Raw genomic sequence first — 14,042 nt, 5'->3', positions numbered from 1 at the left:
AATAGAAAAATGATTTCTTCTGTTTGTTTTGAGTTTATTTTATACAAAAGTTTAGGTTTCTTATTTATCGATTGAGGAAGTATAAAGTCTTTCTCTCTCTCTCTCTCTTTTTCTCCTGCAAGTAAAACTTTGAGGTTAGGACAAGAAAAATAAGTCGTTGGTGGCCATATTTAGTAGCGATCTCCGAAGTGTGAGAAGCTCCGTTGTCCTAATGGAAATGTACTGTCTTTTTTTTCAAATGCGGTCACTGCAATTTCTCCCTTTACTTTATAAAGCAATGATGCGTAATATACTTTTCCGACCGATTAAATGGTCTTTGCCTGTGCGTCAAATTTTGATAAAGTTAGCAAACGGGAAACGCAACGATCGGATAGTTTACGCATACATGTATTCTGTCAGTTTCTCTAATCTCAGTTCGATGGTCGTCCAGTACCATTTGGTGAACTTTTTCGATGATAACGCTACTTGTTGCAATATTGAACATCTCGTCGTCAATCTGATACGGCCACGTTTGAATCCAGCTGTCCAAAATTTTACGGTCATAGTTGATGCTGCAGAGTCTCCATACTTTGTCCTTCCTCTTTTATTTACGTTGGCGTATTGTCAGAATATTCAAGGGTTTTTCAGCAGAATATTCATTTCTCTTTATGAAATCAGCATAGTACTCGTTTCAATAAATAGTATATTCATAATAAAAGTGAGATTCATAAAAATTTGTTTATAACACGCCAGACTGTGAAGATTTATTCAGCTATATTCTTGAGAAATGATATGATAATGATGAAGTTATAGCTATTAGTCACGTGGTATTGAACAAAGTCCAGATACCGTATCGTCATGGTTGTGAAGATTAATGTATATTCTTGGGAAATGATGTAATGATGATAACGTTACAGTCCTTTATCACATTTCCAAAACAAAACTACTTTATACTATTGTGGGACTATTTCTTGTTGATACATAACCTCAAACACTCCGACATCAGTCTAGAAATGATAGTTTCAACGGGGTAATTCGAAATATGGAATAAACGATGGCGGTAATTGTTTTTTATTGTAAAATAGCCATCAAAATCCTTGGAAACGACTTTTCAAAATATCCCAGGTACTATATTATTTGATAAATAAAGGGTTTTCCAATAAGAGGTGTTATTTTGAACAGCCCGCTATTTCGGTAAATGTCACTTTTGAAGCTGTCATTGACATTTGACAAGTAGAAACTACGCCATTAATGAAAATTGAACGATACACGCTTCAACAACGCATTGAAATTATTAAAATTAACTATAAAAATGGTGAAAGTTTGGCAGAGACGGTTCGTAAAACTAAAACATTTTTGGGTCGACGTGAAGCACCTTCTCGGACCGCAATACAGAAAATTTGAGCTGTTGGGACAAGTTAGTGATGTGAAGAATAAAACCCGTGCACGTCGCTTAAGAACAACTGAGAATATTGCTGCTGTAGCCCAAAGTGTTGAAGGAAACCCAGGTTTGTCCATTCCTCGTCGTTCTTTAGAATTAGCCATTCCACAAACTTCATTACACCGTATTTTGCATAAAGACTGGGGTCTTAATGCCTATAAAGTTCAGTTAACACAAGAACTCAAGCCCGGCCGATCATCAACAACGTCGTGTCTTTGCTGATTGGGTTCTTGAAATGCATGAAAATGATCCGGAATTTCATCGAAAAATCATCTTAACTGATGAGGCCCATTTCCACCTTGGTGGTTACGTCAATAAACAAAATTGTCGAATCTGGGGTTCGGAAAACCCAAGAGTTATTGTTGAAAATCCTCTCCATCCTCAACGTGTGACTGTTTGGTGCGGTTTATGGTCTGGCGGTGTCATTGGACCTTACTTTTTCGAAAATGAGGCTGGAGCAACAGTTACGGTGAATGGATTGCGTTATCGAGAGATGATTAATGATTTTTTATGGCCGGAATTGGATGGTATTGATTTGGACAACATTTATTTTCAACAAGACGGCGCTACGTGCCACACAAGCAACGAAACCATCGATTTTACACGGGAAAAATTTCCAGACCGTGTTATCTCTCGAAGAGGTGATCACAATTGGCCACCGAGATCTTGTGATTTAACACCTTGCGCCTTTTTTTTTGGGGCCACGTGAAAGATAAGGTCTACGCCAACAGTCCAGCATCGATTCAAGACTTCAAAGATGGAATTCGTGAGGCTATCGAGGACATAGGGCAGCCGCTTTGCAATTTGGTTACGGAAAATTTGATGAAAAGGATATGGTCCTGTGAGCGCAGTCGTGGCGGCCATTTGGCTGATGTTGTGTTCCATTATTAACGGCATACCTTCCTCTTTATAATGAAATAAACATCCGATCATTTATCTCAAAAAATGGCATTTTTCTTTGAATATCAAATAACACCTCTTATTGGAAAACCCCTTATAATTGGTTATAACTGATCATTTTTAATTTAATTACAATAAAAATTTTTAACTGATAAATTGATAATTTTAGTAGATGGGATATGAAAAATTCAAAAGCAGTTCAATAATGTCTTCGCATTTAATTTACGTATGTACAAAGATCATTTACACAAATGAATTTGATGATTGATGATTATGTTGCCTTATATTTTAATCCAAACTTACAATAGCTGACCTTCAACTTATGTAAATGAATTAGAATAAATTGTTGCTAAGTTAATTACGAAATTTCAAATAGTTACATTGTTTTTTCCTTATATAATTTTTTTTGAGAATTTGTATGATACAATATTCGAACTGTCCAACTTTATTGATTATAGTTGTCATGATTAAAAGTTAAAGTAATTAGCCTTTCTTAAAAGTTGATAAAAACCCCAAGTCTCTTCAATTCTTCTTTTTTCTTCTTGCACACCCATTGTTCCCATTATTTCCTATCTACTTAATTTTTTTTTCACTGTTTTTATCTTATACATTAAAAAAATTGATGATTTCCATTCCGAGTTCGTTCAGGCGTTCTACCCAACCGATTTGCTTAATTTTTTTTTTTCAATGAAAGGTATTGATGCACAGATCAGCCATCAACCATCGGATTTCATCTAATTTTCACCATTCTCAAGTTATAATCAAATGCGATTTCCCCCTGTACATTACTTATGGGAGTTTTTCACATACACACGTTCTATCCTCAATATCTCAGGTTCTATTCAAGCTAGAGACTTCGTTTTGGTTTAAGAACATTCGCTGAAACACCCTCTTTCTTTTGAGTTTTTGAACACTTAAATCGGTTGAGTTGGAGGGGTACTAGGCGCGGACATTCAATGTGGAGTTATGGATTTTTGTAGGTTTTTGGCAACTTTTCTACATTCAAAGATCTATACCTCAGGTTCTAATATAGCTACTTAATTCGTTTTGGTTTAAGAACACTCGCTGAAACACCTTCTTTCTTTTGAGTTTTTGAACACTTAAATCGGTTGAGTTGGAGGGGTACTAGGCGCGGACATTCAATGTGGAGTTATGGATTTTTGTAGGTTTTTGGCAATTTTTCTACATTCAAAGATCTATTTCTCAGGTTCTAATACAGCTACAGAGTTCGTTTTGGTTAAGAACACTTGCTGAAATACCTTCTTTCTTTTGAGTTTTTGAACACTTGAATCGGTTGAGTTGGAGAGAAGCTAGGCGCGGACATTCAATGTGGAGTTATGGATTTTTGTAGGTTTTTGGCAATTTTTCTACATTCAAAGATCTATTTCTCAGGTTCTAATACAGCTACAGAGTTCGTTTTGGTTAAGAACACTTGCTGAAATACCTTCTTTCTTTTGAGTTTTTGAACACTTGAATCGGTTGAGTTGGAGAGAAGCTAGGCGCGGACATTCAATGTGGAGTTATGGATTTTTGTAGGTTTTTGGCAATTTTTCTACATTCAAAGATCTATTTCTTAGGTTCTAATACAGCTACAGAGTTCGTTTTGGCTTAAGAACACTCGCTGAAACACCTTCTTTCTTTTGAGTTTTTGAACACTTAAATCGGTTGATTTGGAGAGAAGCTAGGCGCGGACATTCAATGTGGAGTTATGGATTTTTGTAGGTTTTTGGCAATTTTTCTACATTCAAAGATCTATTTCTCAGGTTCCAATACAGCTACAGAGTTCGTTTTGGCTTAAGAGCACTCGCTCAAACACCTTCTTTCTTTTGAGTTTTTGAACACTTGAATCGGTTGAGTTGGAGAGAAGCTAGGCGTGGACATTCAATGTGGAGTTATGGATTTTTGTAGGTTTTTGGCAATTTTTCTGCATTCAAGGATCTATTTCTGAGGTTCTAATATAGCTACAGAGTTCGTTCTTATCTATTATAATGATTTCTGATTCTTATTTATTGGATTCGATGCGAGCGAAGCCGCGGGTAAAAGCTAGTTATTTATTATTTTGGTTATTTTAATTTCAAAGCACTCAAACTATATATTTTCTTCCAATCCCTGTTTTAGTTGATATATACTGTAATTAAGTTGTCTTGGATACTTTTAATATTTACTAGACAAGTAGATTTTTGCAGTTTGTGTGCTGATTTTATCTCTGTTTTCACTTTTATATACACATTTATTAGATTGGAGTTTTCATTTTATTTTTAACATGTTGTTCGATCTTCATATCTTTATCTAGCAATTCTCGTCAATCACCATTCCTCTCTGAAGTTCTTTGATATCTTCTTTCTTTCAGTTTTTCCATTTGCTTCTTGGATTCTTGTTTTTTTCCCTTATTTATTGTTCAACTCATCGCATTCCTTCGCATTTTTCTTTTATTCCCTTTTCTTTTATTCCTATATATCAACTGATAATTTTCAATTGACAATAATATTGTACCTTCTTGATTTTTATTTTTGGTTCATGCTCTGTGTATTCCCATGACCCTATAGAAAATGAATTCTTCCCTTTTTTTCTCATTTCATTATCGTGTGCTACATTCATCGCTTTTCATTTTAATATAGTACTTAAAAGAGTCCGTTGCCTAGTTATGTACTTTAATTCATAAAAAAGTCCAAGCAATTGCTGTCCTTTGTACTCATTCTGTACTTTCTGTACTTTCGAATGTTAATTTAAGTTTATAACTTCTGAATATAGAGTTAGTACAAACTTCTTGATATTGGAAGAATGGTGTAGCACTTAACACCCATCTGGGAATGCCCCACAATTTATTGTTTTAAGGCAAGTAACGAAAAAGCTGACGATTCAATCCCAAATAGCCCTTCAGTTATAATAATTAATCATACTTAGGCTGATATTTCCTTTTTTTATAAAAATGAAAATTGTCACAATGATATTACTGGCTTAGTAGCTTTCTCAAAGACCGATCCATCCGGATCGCTATAGATGAACAAACCTCAGAAAGGTTTGTGGTCAACGCTGGTGTTCCCCAAGGATGTATCTCGATACCTACGCTCTTTCTCCAGTATATCAACGATCTACTCGACAAAACTGCACACCTAATCTATAGTTTCGCCGACGATAGCACACAGGCGTCATCGTTCAAACCAACCGTCCCAATAAATTCGGCTAATACCCAAATCCGTAGGCAGTAACAGATCACCACGATCAATATCGATCTGACCTGGCATAGTCACCGATTCAGCCAAGACAACTTCACAAAAACTTGGAGCTCTTTTCAATGCCAAACAGCTTTATCTTCCGCAGCAGTTTCTAATCTCCTACAAGGACCAGATTCGTTCAAATTTGGAATATTGCTCGCACATTTGGAGCTTCGCTCCCAAGCATACTCTGGGGATGCTCAAATGTGAAGTACTCAGGAAATTATATTTCAATTGAACCTTTCTTATCAAAATAGAATTTTAAGTGTTTAACTTGGAATGGAAGACTGTTAACTGAATGGCATTTGAATCTCAAGGGTGAAAAGGACAATTGCACTAACTAGGCGACAAAAATAATTTTGACAATTTTAATTGTCGATTACCACATTCCTGTTCGGTTAATAGTTATATATTTGAATATAGCTGCAAATTTCAAACCACTAATTTATTATTTTTCAATTGTATGTTTATCAACATTTTCGCGCGACTATGTCTTGAATACGAAAATGACCTTTCGTGCACTATGACTAAATTTTTTTGTCGTATAAACTAGTTGCAGCTCCTGCCGCCACTTTTTTGTACCTGTGTGCAATTTATTCGGCAATTATATCAAAACCAATCAGTAAGTTGTTAAATCTAAGATATATAAATCTTAAAAATTAAGGTGCATTCATGCAAGGTGCTTCAAAAGAAAGTTCACATTTAAAAAAACAATTTTAAAAAAAGTAAGTTTAAGTATTGAAAACATGTTTGTTAAATATTAAAATACATTGCTTGGGAATTTTTTTCTTAAAAATAGCATCGTCCAAATGCAAACCGTTGCGCAAACGGCATTCAATTCGTCCAGCTCTAAAATTGTCTATGACGGCTCGGCTTGTAGCATGATGGCTGCCATTTCGTGGCGGATATTTTCTTTTGATTGTACCAGAGAAGTCGGACTATTAACGTTAACTTTAGATATGACATAACTCTGCAGGGAAAAGTCCATAGGTGTTAAATCGGGAGGCCAATTTACCAATAAAATTTCATTCGTGACAGTGATCTGTTGAACGTGTGCTCTGTCCTACTGGAACAATGTTCTTTGGTTATAAACATTAAAGTTTTGCGGTTCAAGCACGAAGAAGTTGTCTAACATCTCCACATAACGCTGTTAATTCACTGTATTTGTGCGTCCCCTTTCATAATCAAAAAAATAAGTCTATAATTCCTCACACTGAGACCGCAGCTCATACGGTCACTTCAGACGAATGCAGGGCTTCTAATGTTTGTGTTTTGGATTGGTTGCACTCCAGTAGCGTTAATTTTGCTTGTTGACGTACCGATTGAGATGAAATTGAGCTTCATCTGCAAACAAGATGTTGATAAACGTTGGAAAGCGCTCAATCATCTGGTTCACGGAGTCAAACCTCTGAGCACCATCCTGAGACTTCAATTCTTACATCAACTGAATTTTGTAAAAGTGCTGCCTCAAACCTTTGTGTAAAATGCGAAATATTGATACTTAATCCACGTTTAAAGCAATAGGCTTGTCACGAACAAAAAGAGTAACACCGTCTATGTTTCCGACTTCTAGAAGACCTTAGACACCTAGATTTCGGTTTATCCAGTGCTGACCCGTTCTCTTCAAACGTCTCGACCCATTGTCTAATCAGTCGAGCACCTGATGCATCATTTAAGTGATGAACATAGCGTTACAGTCACCGAATTACCGTTTTTATAAAACTCATGCACGCACAACATACAATCCGTTCCAGAGGAAAGCTTTATAGCGACAAATTCCCAAGAGCCAGGATATCGATTGAAATATCTTCTGCTTCCCTCCGAAAAGCTGCGTTCGCGCAATAAGCAATATAAACTTTTTTTGTGACACCTTGTATTTCATAACAATTTTAATTTTGTTTTTTTGTTTGGGTCAAAGTTAATTTTTCAAATTTTACCCATTTTCATTGAGATATTTCATAATTAAAAAACCATGATGGCCGCAAGAAAAATGGGAATCACACGAATGGAATTGTCTAATAGTATAATGTACGAGGACTACTTGTAAACAATTTAACTGTGGTGTACCTCTACTTTATTAAATAATAGTGAAAACTCTGACTGATTTATTTATTATGTTTTTACACATTACAACCGTTTTTTTCAATATTTCTCTCTATATCTATCATATCAATTCTCAGAATATTTCGATGGTTCCCCAGCTGGAAACTCTTTTTCAGGATGTGGTATTCGGTCTCAGTTAAAGTATATAAATAATTGGTACTCAGATGGGGGTCACCAGCCTTTTAACGAACGACGTTAAAAATTAATAAAAAGGGCGGAAAAGCAGAAAACACCTTAAGAATTGAAATAATACAAACTAAAACATGATTATCCAAATTGATATTTATTGCTGTGAAAAAGAAAGTTTAAGCAACAATTAATAATAAATTCGTATCGACTGCGTATCCAAAAGAGCACAACGAATAAAACACAGCTATAAATTAAAAACAACTCAGACTTGTCTATATATTAAAGATAGGGACTTATCTATGGAAATCCAGGATTTGTTACAGTTCTCAACTTGATTCCCAGATATTTTTTCGTTTGTTATCGTGCACCGGTTGAATCCTTTGGGTGTAGTTGATCTCCCAACCTGGCAGCTGTAGAACTGCGGAGAAAAATAAAATGATAAAGGAAACGGGAACACAGATGCAAATTACTAAAGAAAGAACAAGTAGGTAGAACAGATTTGAAAAAAAAGTAGCTTATGCTCTAACATATGAAAAAACTGAATTTATATTTTTTAAAAATATATTCGTGTTCCGTAAATAAATAGAAAATTCGAATTTACACGGAAACTATTATACAAATTTGCTTGAAATATAGCTCGATGGGGTTGCGTCGCTTAACTACGATGTTCCTATGGCCACCTGCCAGCTCCATCATCAGATCAAATCTAGATCATTGTCATCCGATTCATACATAAATACCAAATTTTAGCACAGGAAAGGGGATCGAATTTAACTTGCAAGATTTGGTTACAGACAACGGTCAGGTGAAACTAAATAAAAGCTTGTAAGAACTTACCATCGAAGGTAATAATATCACCAAAAGTTTCACTGAATATTATTACATTATATATTGTAGAATATAGACAGATAGAGGACGATTTAGAATACATATCGAGATTTTATTGAATTCCTCGAATGGAGTGGGAGGTCGATAACAAATTAATTTCTTTAAAATCTCGAATGTTAAAATAAAAAAAGAAGTGACTACTGAGCCACAATACGTGAACAAATGAGTATTCGAATGGCAAGTTACACTCTATTTCAAACTGTTCCAATATGGTTTTCTAAATTATTGAATTTGATATCTATTTAATTTTCAGTTACTATGACTATCGATTTATACTATATTCCTGGAGCTGCTCCTTCAAGAAACGTTTTGTTAGCAGCTAGAGCTGTAGGAGTTGAACTCAATCTAAAACGTGTTAATGTGATGAAAGGGGAACAACTTACACCAGAATTTGTAAAGGTAAAATATACACAACACGATTCGAAAGTGATATTTTTTTGGTAAAGTTTTCAACATAAAAATTTCCTATTTTAGGACGTGTCCTTATACCTTCATTGTATTTTTGTCCACCAAAAACTATCGTACCAAACAAATTTGTTTTTATTCGGAAAATATGAATTTTTAGATAACATATACTTTTGTTTCACATAATTAAAATGAGCAATAAATTAGTTAATAGGAATTATATCTATGTCAAAATTGTATTTGTATCATAGTAGCTATAGAAAATTGAAATATTTCACGCTTTTCCACGCTTTTATCGTAGATTAAACAGCCCATAGAGGGAAATTTAAACAACACATCTAGTAAAAAAAGATATTTATGGGTGTCTCTAGTACTTATGATTAAAACAACTTAAATTTCAAATTAATCAGTTTTATATTTGTCGTACTTTTTCAATAATATCTTATATATTAAAAAAATTGATGATTTCCATTCCGAGTCCGTTCAGGCGTTCTACCCAACCGATTTGCTAAATTTTTTTTTTTCAATGAAAGGTATTGATGCACAGATCAGCCATCAACCATCGGATTTCATCTAATTTTCACCATTCTCAAGTTATAATCAAATGCGATTTCCCCCTGTACATTACTTATGGGAGTTTTTCACATACACACGTTCTATCCTCAATATCTCAGGTTCTATTCAAGCTAGAGACTTCGTTTTGGTTTAAGAACACTCGCTGAAACACCCTCTTTCTTTTGAGTTTTTGAACACTTAAATCGGTTGAGTTGGAGGGGTACTAGGCGCGGACATTCAATGTGGAGTTATGGATTTTTGTAGGTTTTTGGCAATTTTTCTACATTCAAAGATCTATTTCTCAGGTTCTAATACAGCTACAGAGTTCGTTTTGGCTTAAGAACACTCGCTGAAACACCTTCTTTCTTTTGAGTTTTTGAACACTTAAATCGGTTGATTTGGAGAGAAGCTAGGCGCGGACATTCAATGTGGAGTTATGGATTTTTGTAGGTTTTTGGCAATTTTTCTACATTCAAAGATCTATTTCTCAGGTTCTAATACAGCTACAGAGTTCGTTTTGGCTTAAGAACACTCGCTGAAACACCTTCTTTCTTTTGAGTTTTTGAACACTTAAATCGGTTGATTTGGAGAGAAGCTAGGCGCGGACATTCAATGTGGAGTTATGGATTTTTGTAGGTTTTTGGCAATTTTTCTACATTCAAAGATGTATTTCTCAGGTTCCAATACAGCTACAGAGTTCGTTTTGGTTTAAGAACACTCGCTGAAACACCTTCTTTCTTTTGAGTTTTTGAACACTTAAATCGGTTGAGTTGTAGAGAAGCTAAGCGCGGACATTCAATGTGGAGTTATGGATTTTTGTAGGTTTTTAGCAATTTTTCTATGCGAGCTAAGCCGCGGGTAAAAGCTAGTTAAATATTATATTATTATATTAAATTAATTATTTATTACAAAAAATTTAAACATCATCAGAACTAGAGGAAAATAATCTAGATCATCATCGTCCTCTGACAAATTCTCGCTGCCTTCACTTTCTTCCGTGGACCCCGTATTCACCTTTAATTTAAAATTATCTAGGACGTCATCAGAGAGATGGACTTGGAACACTCCAATCAACCTTCTTTTGGAGCCAGTTCTCCCTTTTCAGTCCATTTTTTTATTGTTCCTTCGTTTCGGGTGTTAAGTGATGGACCCACGTTTCATCCATGGTTATGAAACGGCTTTATTTCTGTGAAACATTGCCAAACACTTCTTCACCACGCTGTTTTTGTTCTATTGTGAGTAAACGCTGAAACTATCTTACGCACAGCGTTGTCATGTCAAATTTTCAGTTTAAATGCGATATACTGCACTTTCTGAAATGCGTACTATGTCTGCTAGGTCGCGCACTGTCAGTCGACGATCCAGAGTAGAATCTAGTTCAGCTTTTATAATGGTTGGGCTAAAGCCTTTCAAATAAATGTATTGTATCACATAACGATGACCAATTTTTTTCATGTTTACAAATTCATTGAAAACGTTCACTATTAATGGCTACCAAACAAATACTAAACAACGTGGCGTCTTCAAACTTGAAATATATACTGTACAGATTGTGTTCTTTCTATCTCTAGGTGAGGCCAGGTACACCTCTGAGTCCATACTCGTATTAAAAGTACTCATTAGAAATCAACATTTAACAATTTTGTTTCTATATAACAAACTATTCGTATATGAAATTCAAAAAAATTCAATTTGTAATGTGTGTAATGTTATTCATATCATCGGTGGCAGCTCTTATTCCAGGTTAAATCTTAGCCATAAACAAACGTTTCTTAAAAATAAATAATTATAGAAAGTCTTGTTTCTAGAATTTTTATTGATATTGTTGATTTTTGAAAATCTAGTTGAATCCACAACACACTCTACCGACGTTAAACGACAACGGATTCGTTTTATGGGAAAGTAGAGCTATTATGACATATCTGGCAGACAAATACGCCAAAAACGATAGTCTTTATCCAAAGGATGTTCAAAAAAGAGCTCTAGTTGACCAAAGATTATACTTCGACATGGGAACTTTATACGCAAGTTTTTTTGATTATTACGTAAGTATGTCCTAATGTAGACACGTTGTTTAATTATAGTTAGATAGTATAGACTGTAACTTATTTTGAATGGAACACCCTGTATGTTAATACATTTTTGAAATCGACGTAGAATTTTAGTATACTTTTGTCTTGAAACGTTTTGCGAAAGATGCATACTTTTTGATTATTAATTTTTTTGTAAAAAATTTGAACGTTGCAGACTTTTATAAATTATTTTTTTACGATGATACCCTTAAAGATATGAAAATGATTTCTGTTCGGTTGCTTTTAGCAAAGTCAGACGTATTTGGATCTATGTTGAAAAGTTTTTCATTTTATACAGGGTGTGTATAAAAAGTGTTCAAACTTTAACTTGATAAATATTAAATTTCTTAATTTTTTTAAAAATAGAACAACCCGGTTTTTTCTATTTTAATACATAAGTAAAAAATAAGGCAAATTCATTTATACTCTCCTATACCTAAACCTTACCGTAGAAATTTTCATGATTTTACTATAAGTATTTTGCCATATACAGATAGTTTTAACTCGTCGTGGGACACCCTGTATAGGTAATATATGGTAAGGCATAATGTGATATGGATGATAATTTAAATAATGTTGGATAAATTGGGTTAAAGGACACGAGTACCATTTCCGTGGTTTTGGCTATGACATTTTGTAAATCGACACAAAATAAGTTGTAAATAAAAAATAAAATGCTTAATGTCGAAAAAACCTAACCTAACCCCACCGATGCTTCCGAAAGTGGTTGGAGCGTACTTCTTGCTTGATAAGCTCGCATATTTCCACATTTAATTTTTTCTAAATATTTGTTTTCCATAAACGGTATTAAATTCTTTCTAAAAAAGGTTGAACCATTCTTGTATTCATGTATATTTACTACGGTATTATGAAACTTATCTATAATTGCCCATTTTACTCCAGCAATCTTTTTCATATATTATTGGAATATTAGAATGGATTATATAAAAATTAAATCAAAAAACCTTTTGTTCGTTAAATTACAAGACTCATGTTAACATGGCCGTCTTTATACATAGGCTCAGAGACCCAGGCCTAGAGCACCAGGCTCTGGAAGGGCCCCTTTAAGGACCAAATAATGAAAAAAAAATAATTTAGCAAATAAATTTCTTTATATAATAAGGGATTTTCCAATAAGAGGTGTTATTTTGATATTCAAATAAAAATGCCATTTTTTGAGATAAATGATCGGATGTTTATTTCATTATAAAGAGGAAGGTATGCCGTTAATAATGGAACACAACATCAGCCAAATGGCCGCCACGACTGCGCTCACAGGACCATATCCTTTTCATCAAATTTTCCGTAACCAAATTGCAAAGCGGCTGCCCTATGTCCTCGATAGCCTCACGAATTCCATCTTTGAAGTCTTGAATCGATGCTGGACTGTTGGCGTAGACCTTATCTTTCACGTGGCCCCAAATAAAAAAGGCGCAAGGTATTAAATCACAAGATCTCGGTGGCCAATTGTGATAACCTCTTCGAGAGATAACACGGTCCGGAAATTTTTCCCGTAAAAGATCGATGGTTTCGTTGAAAGTAAACGTTGTCCAAATCAATACCATCCAATTCCAGCCATAAAAAATCATTAATCATCTCTCGATAACGCAATCCATTCACCGTAACTGTTGCTCCAGCCTCATTTTCGAAAAAGTAAGGTCCAATGACACCGCCAGACCATAAACCGCACCAAACAGTCACACGTTGAGGATGGAGAGGATTTTCAACAATAACTCTTGGGTTTTCCGAACCCCAGATTCGACAATTTTGTTTATTGACGTAACCACCAAGGTGGAAATGGGCCTCATCAGTTAAGATGATTTTTCGATGAAATTCCGGATCATTTTCATGCATTTCAAGAACCCAATCAGCAAAGACACGACGTTGTTGATGATCGGCCGGCTTGAGTTCTTGTGTTAATTGAACTTTATAGGCCTTAAGACCCAAGTCTTTATGCAAAATACGGTGTAATGAAGTTTGTGGAATGGCTAATTCTAAAGAACGACGAGGAATGGACAAACCTGGGTTTCCTTCAACACTTTGGGCTACAGCAGCAATATTCTCAGTTGTTCTTGAGCGACGTGCACGGGTTTTATTCTTCACATCACTAACTTGTCCCAACAGCTCAAATTTTCTGTATTGCGGTCCGAGAAGGTGCTTCACGTCGACCCAAAAATGTTTTAGTTTTACGAACCGTCTCTGCCAAACTTTCACCATTTTTATAGTTAATTTTAATAATTTCAATGCGTTGTTGAAGCGTGTATCGTTCAATTTTCATTAATGGCGTAGTTTCTACTTGTCAAATGTCAAAAAATGACAGCTTCAAAAGTGACATTTACCGAAATAGCGGGCTGT

At 34.8% G+C, this 14,042-nt stretch overlaps 1 protein-coding gene and 2 long non-coding RNA genes across 3 annotated transcripts in view; 2 read left to right on the top strand and 1 right to left on the bottom strand.

The window, feature by feature from the left end:
* LOC130896875 (uncharacterized) overlaps positions 1-14,042 on the top strand; it is a 31,997-nt gene that overhangs the window by 16,697 nt on the left and 1,258 nt on the right. Inside the window, exons 6-8 of the mRNA XM_057805239.1 lie at positions 6,089-6,157; positions 8,909-9,054; positions 11,460-11,660. Of these exons, the coding sequence (XP_057661222.1) occupies positions 6,089-6,157; positions 8,909-9,054; positions 11,460-11,660 (416 nt within the window). The remainder of the gene's footprint in view (positions 1-6,088; positions 6,158-8,908; positions 9,055-11,459; positions 11,661-14,042) is intronic.
* LOC130896770 (uncharacterized) lies at positions 7,571-8,647 on the bottom strand. Its single transcript, XR_009059617.1, has 2 exons — positions 8,605-8,647; positions 7,571-8,185 (listed from the first exon to the last, which is right to left on the bottom strand). It is a non-coding gene; the product is annotated as an uncharacterized LOC130896770 (long non-coding RNA).
* On the top strand, positions 7,992-8,830 carry LOC130896769 (uncharacterized). The gene is made up of 3 exons (XR_009059616.1): positions 7,992-8,251; positions 8,404-8,612; positions 8,665-8,830. It is a non-coding gene; the product is annotated as an uncharacterized LOC130896769 (long non-coding RNA).

This window comes from Diorhabda carinulata, chromosome 7 (genome assembly GCF_026250575.1).
Source record: "Diorhabda carinulata isolate Delta chromosome 7, icDioCari1.1, whole genome shotgun sequence".
NCBI classification, from domain to species: Eukaryota; Metazoa; Arthropoda; class Insecta; order Coleoptera; family Chrysomelidae; genus Diorhabda; species Diorhabda carinulata.
The sequence above is the reverse complement of the archived record's forward strand: the minus strand, read 5'-3'. Positions and strand labels throughout refer to the sequence as shown.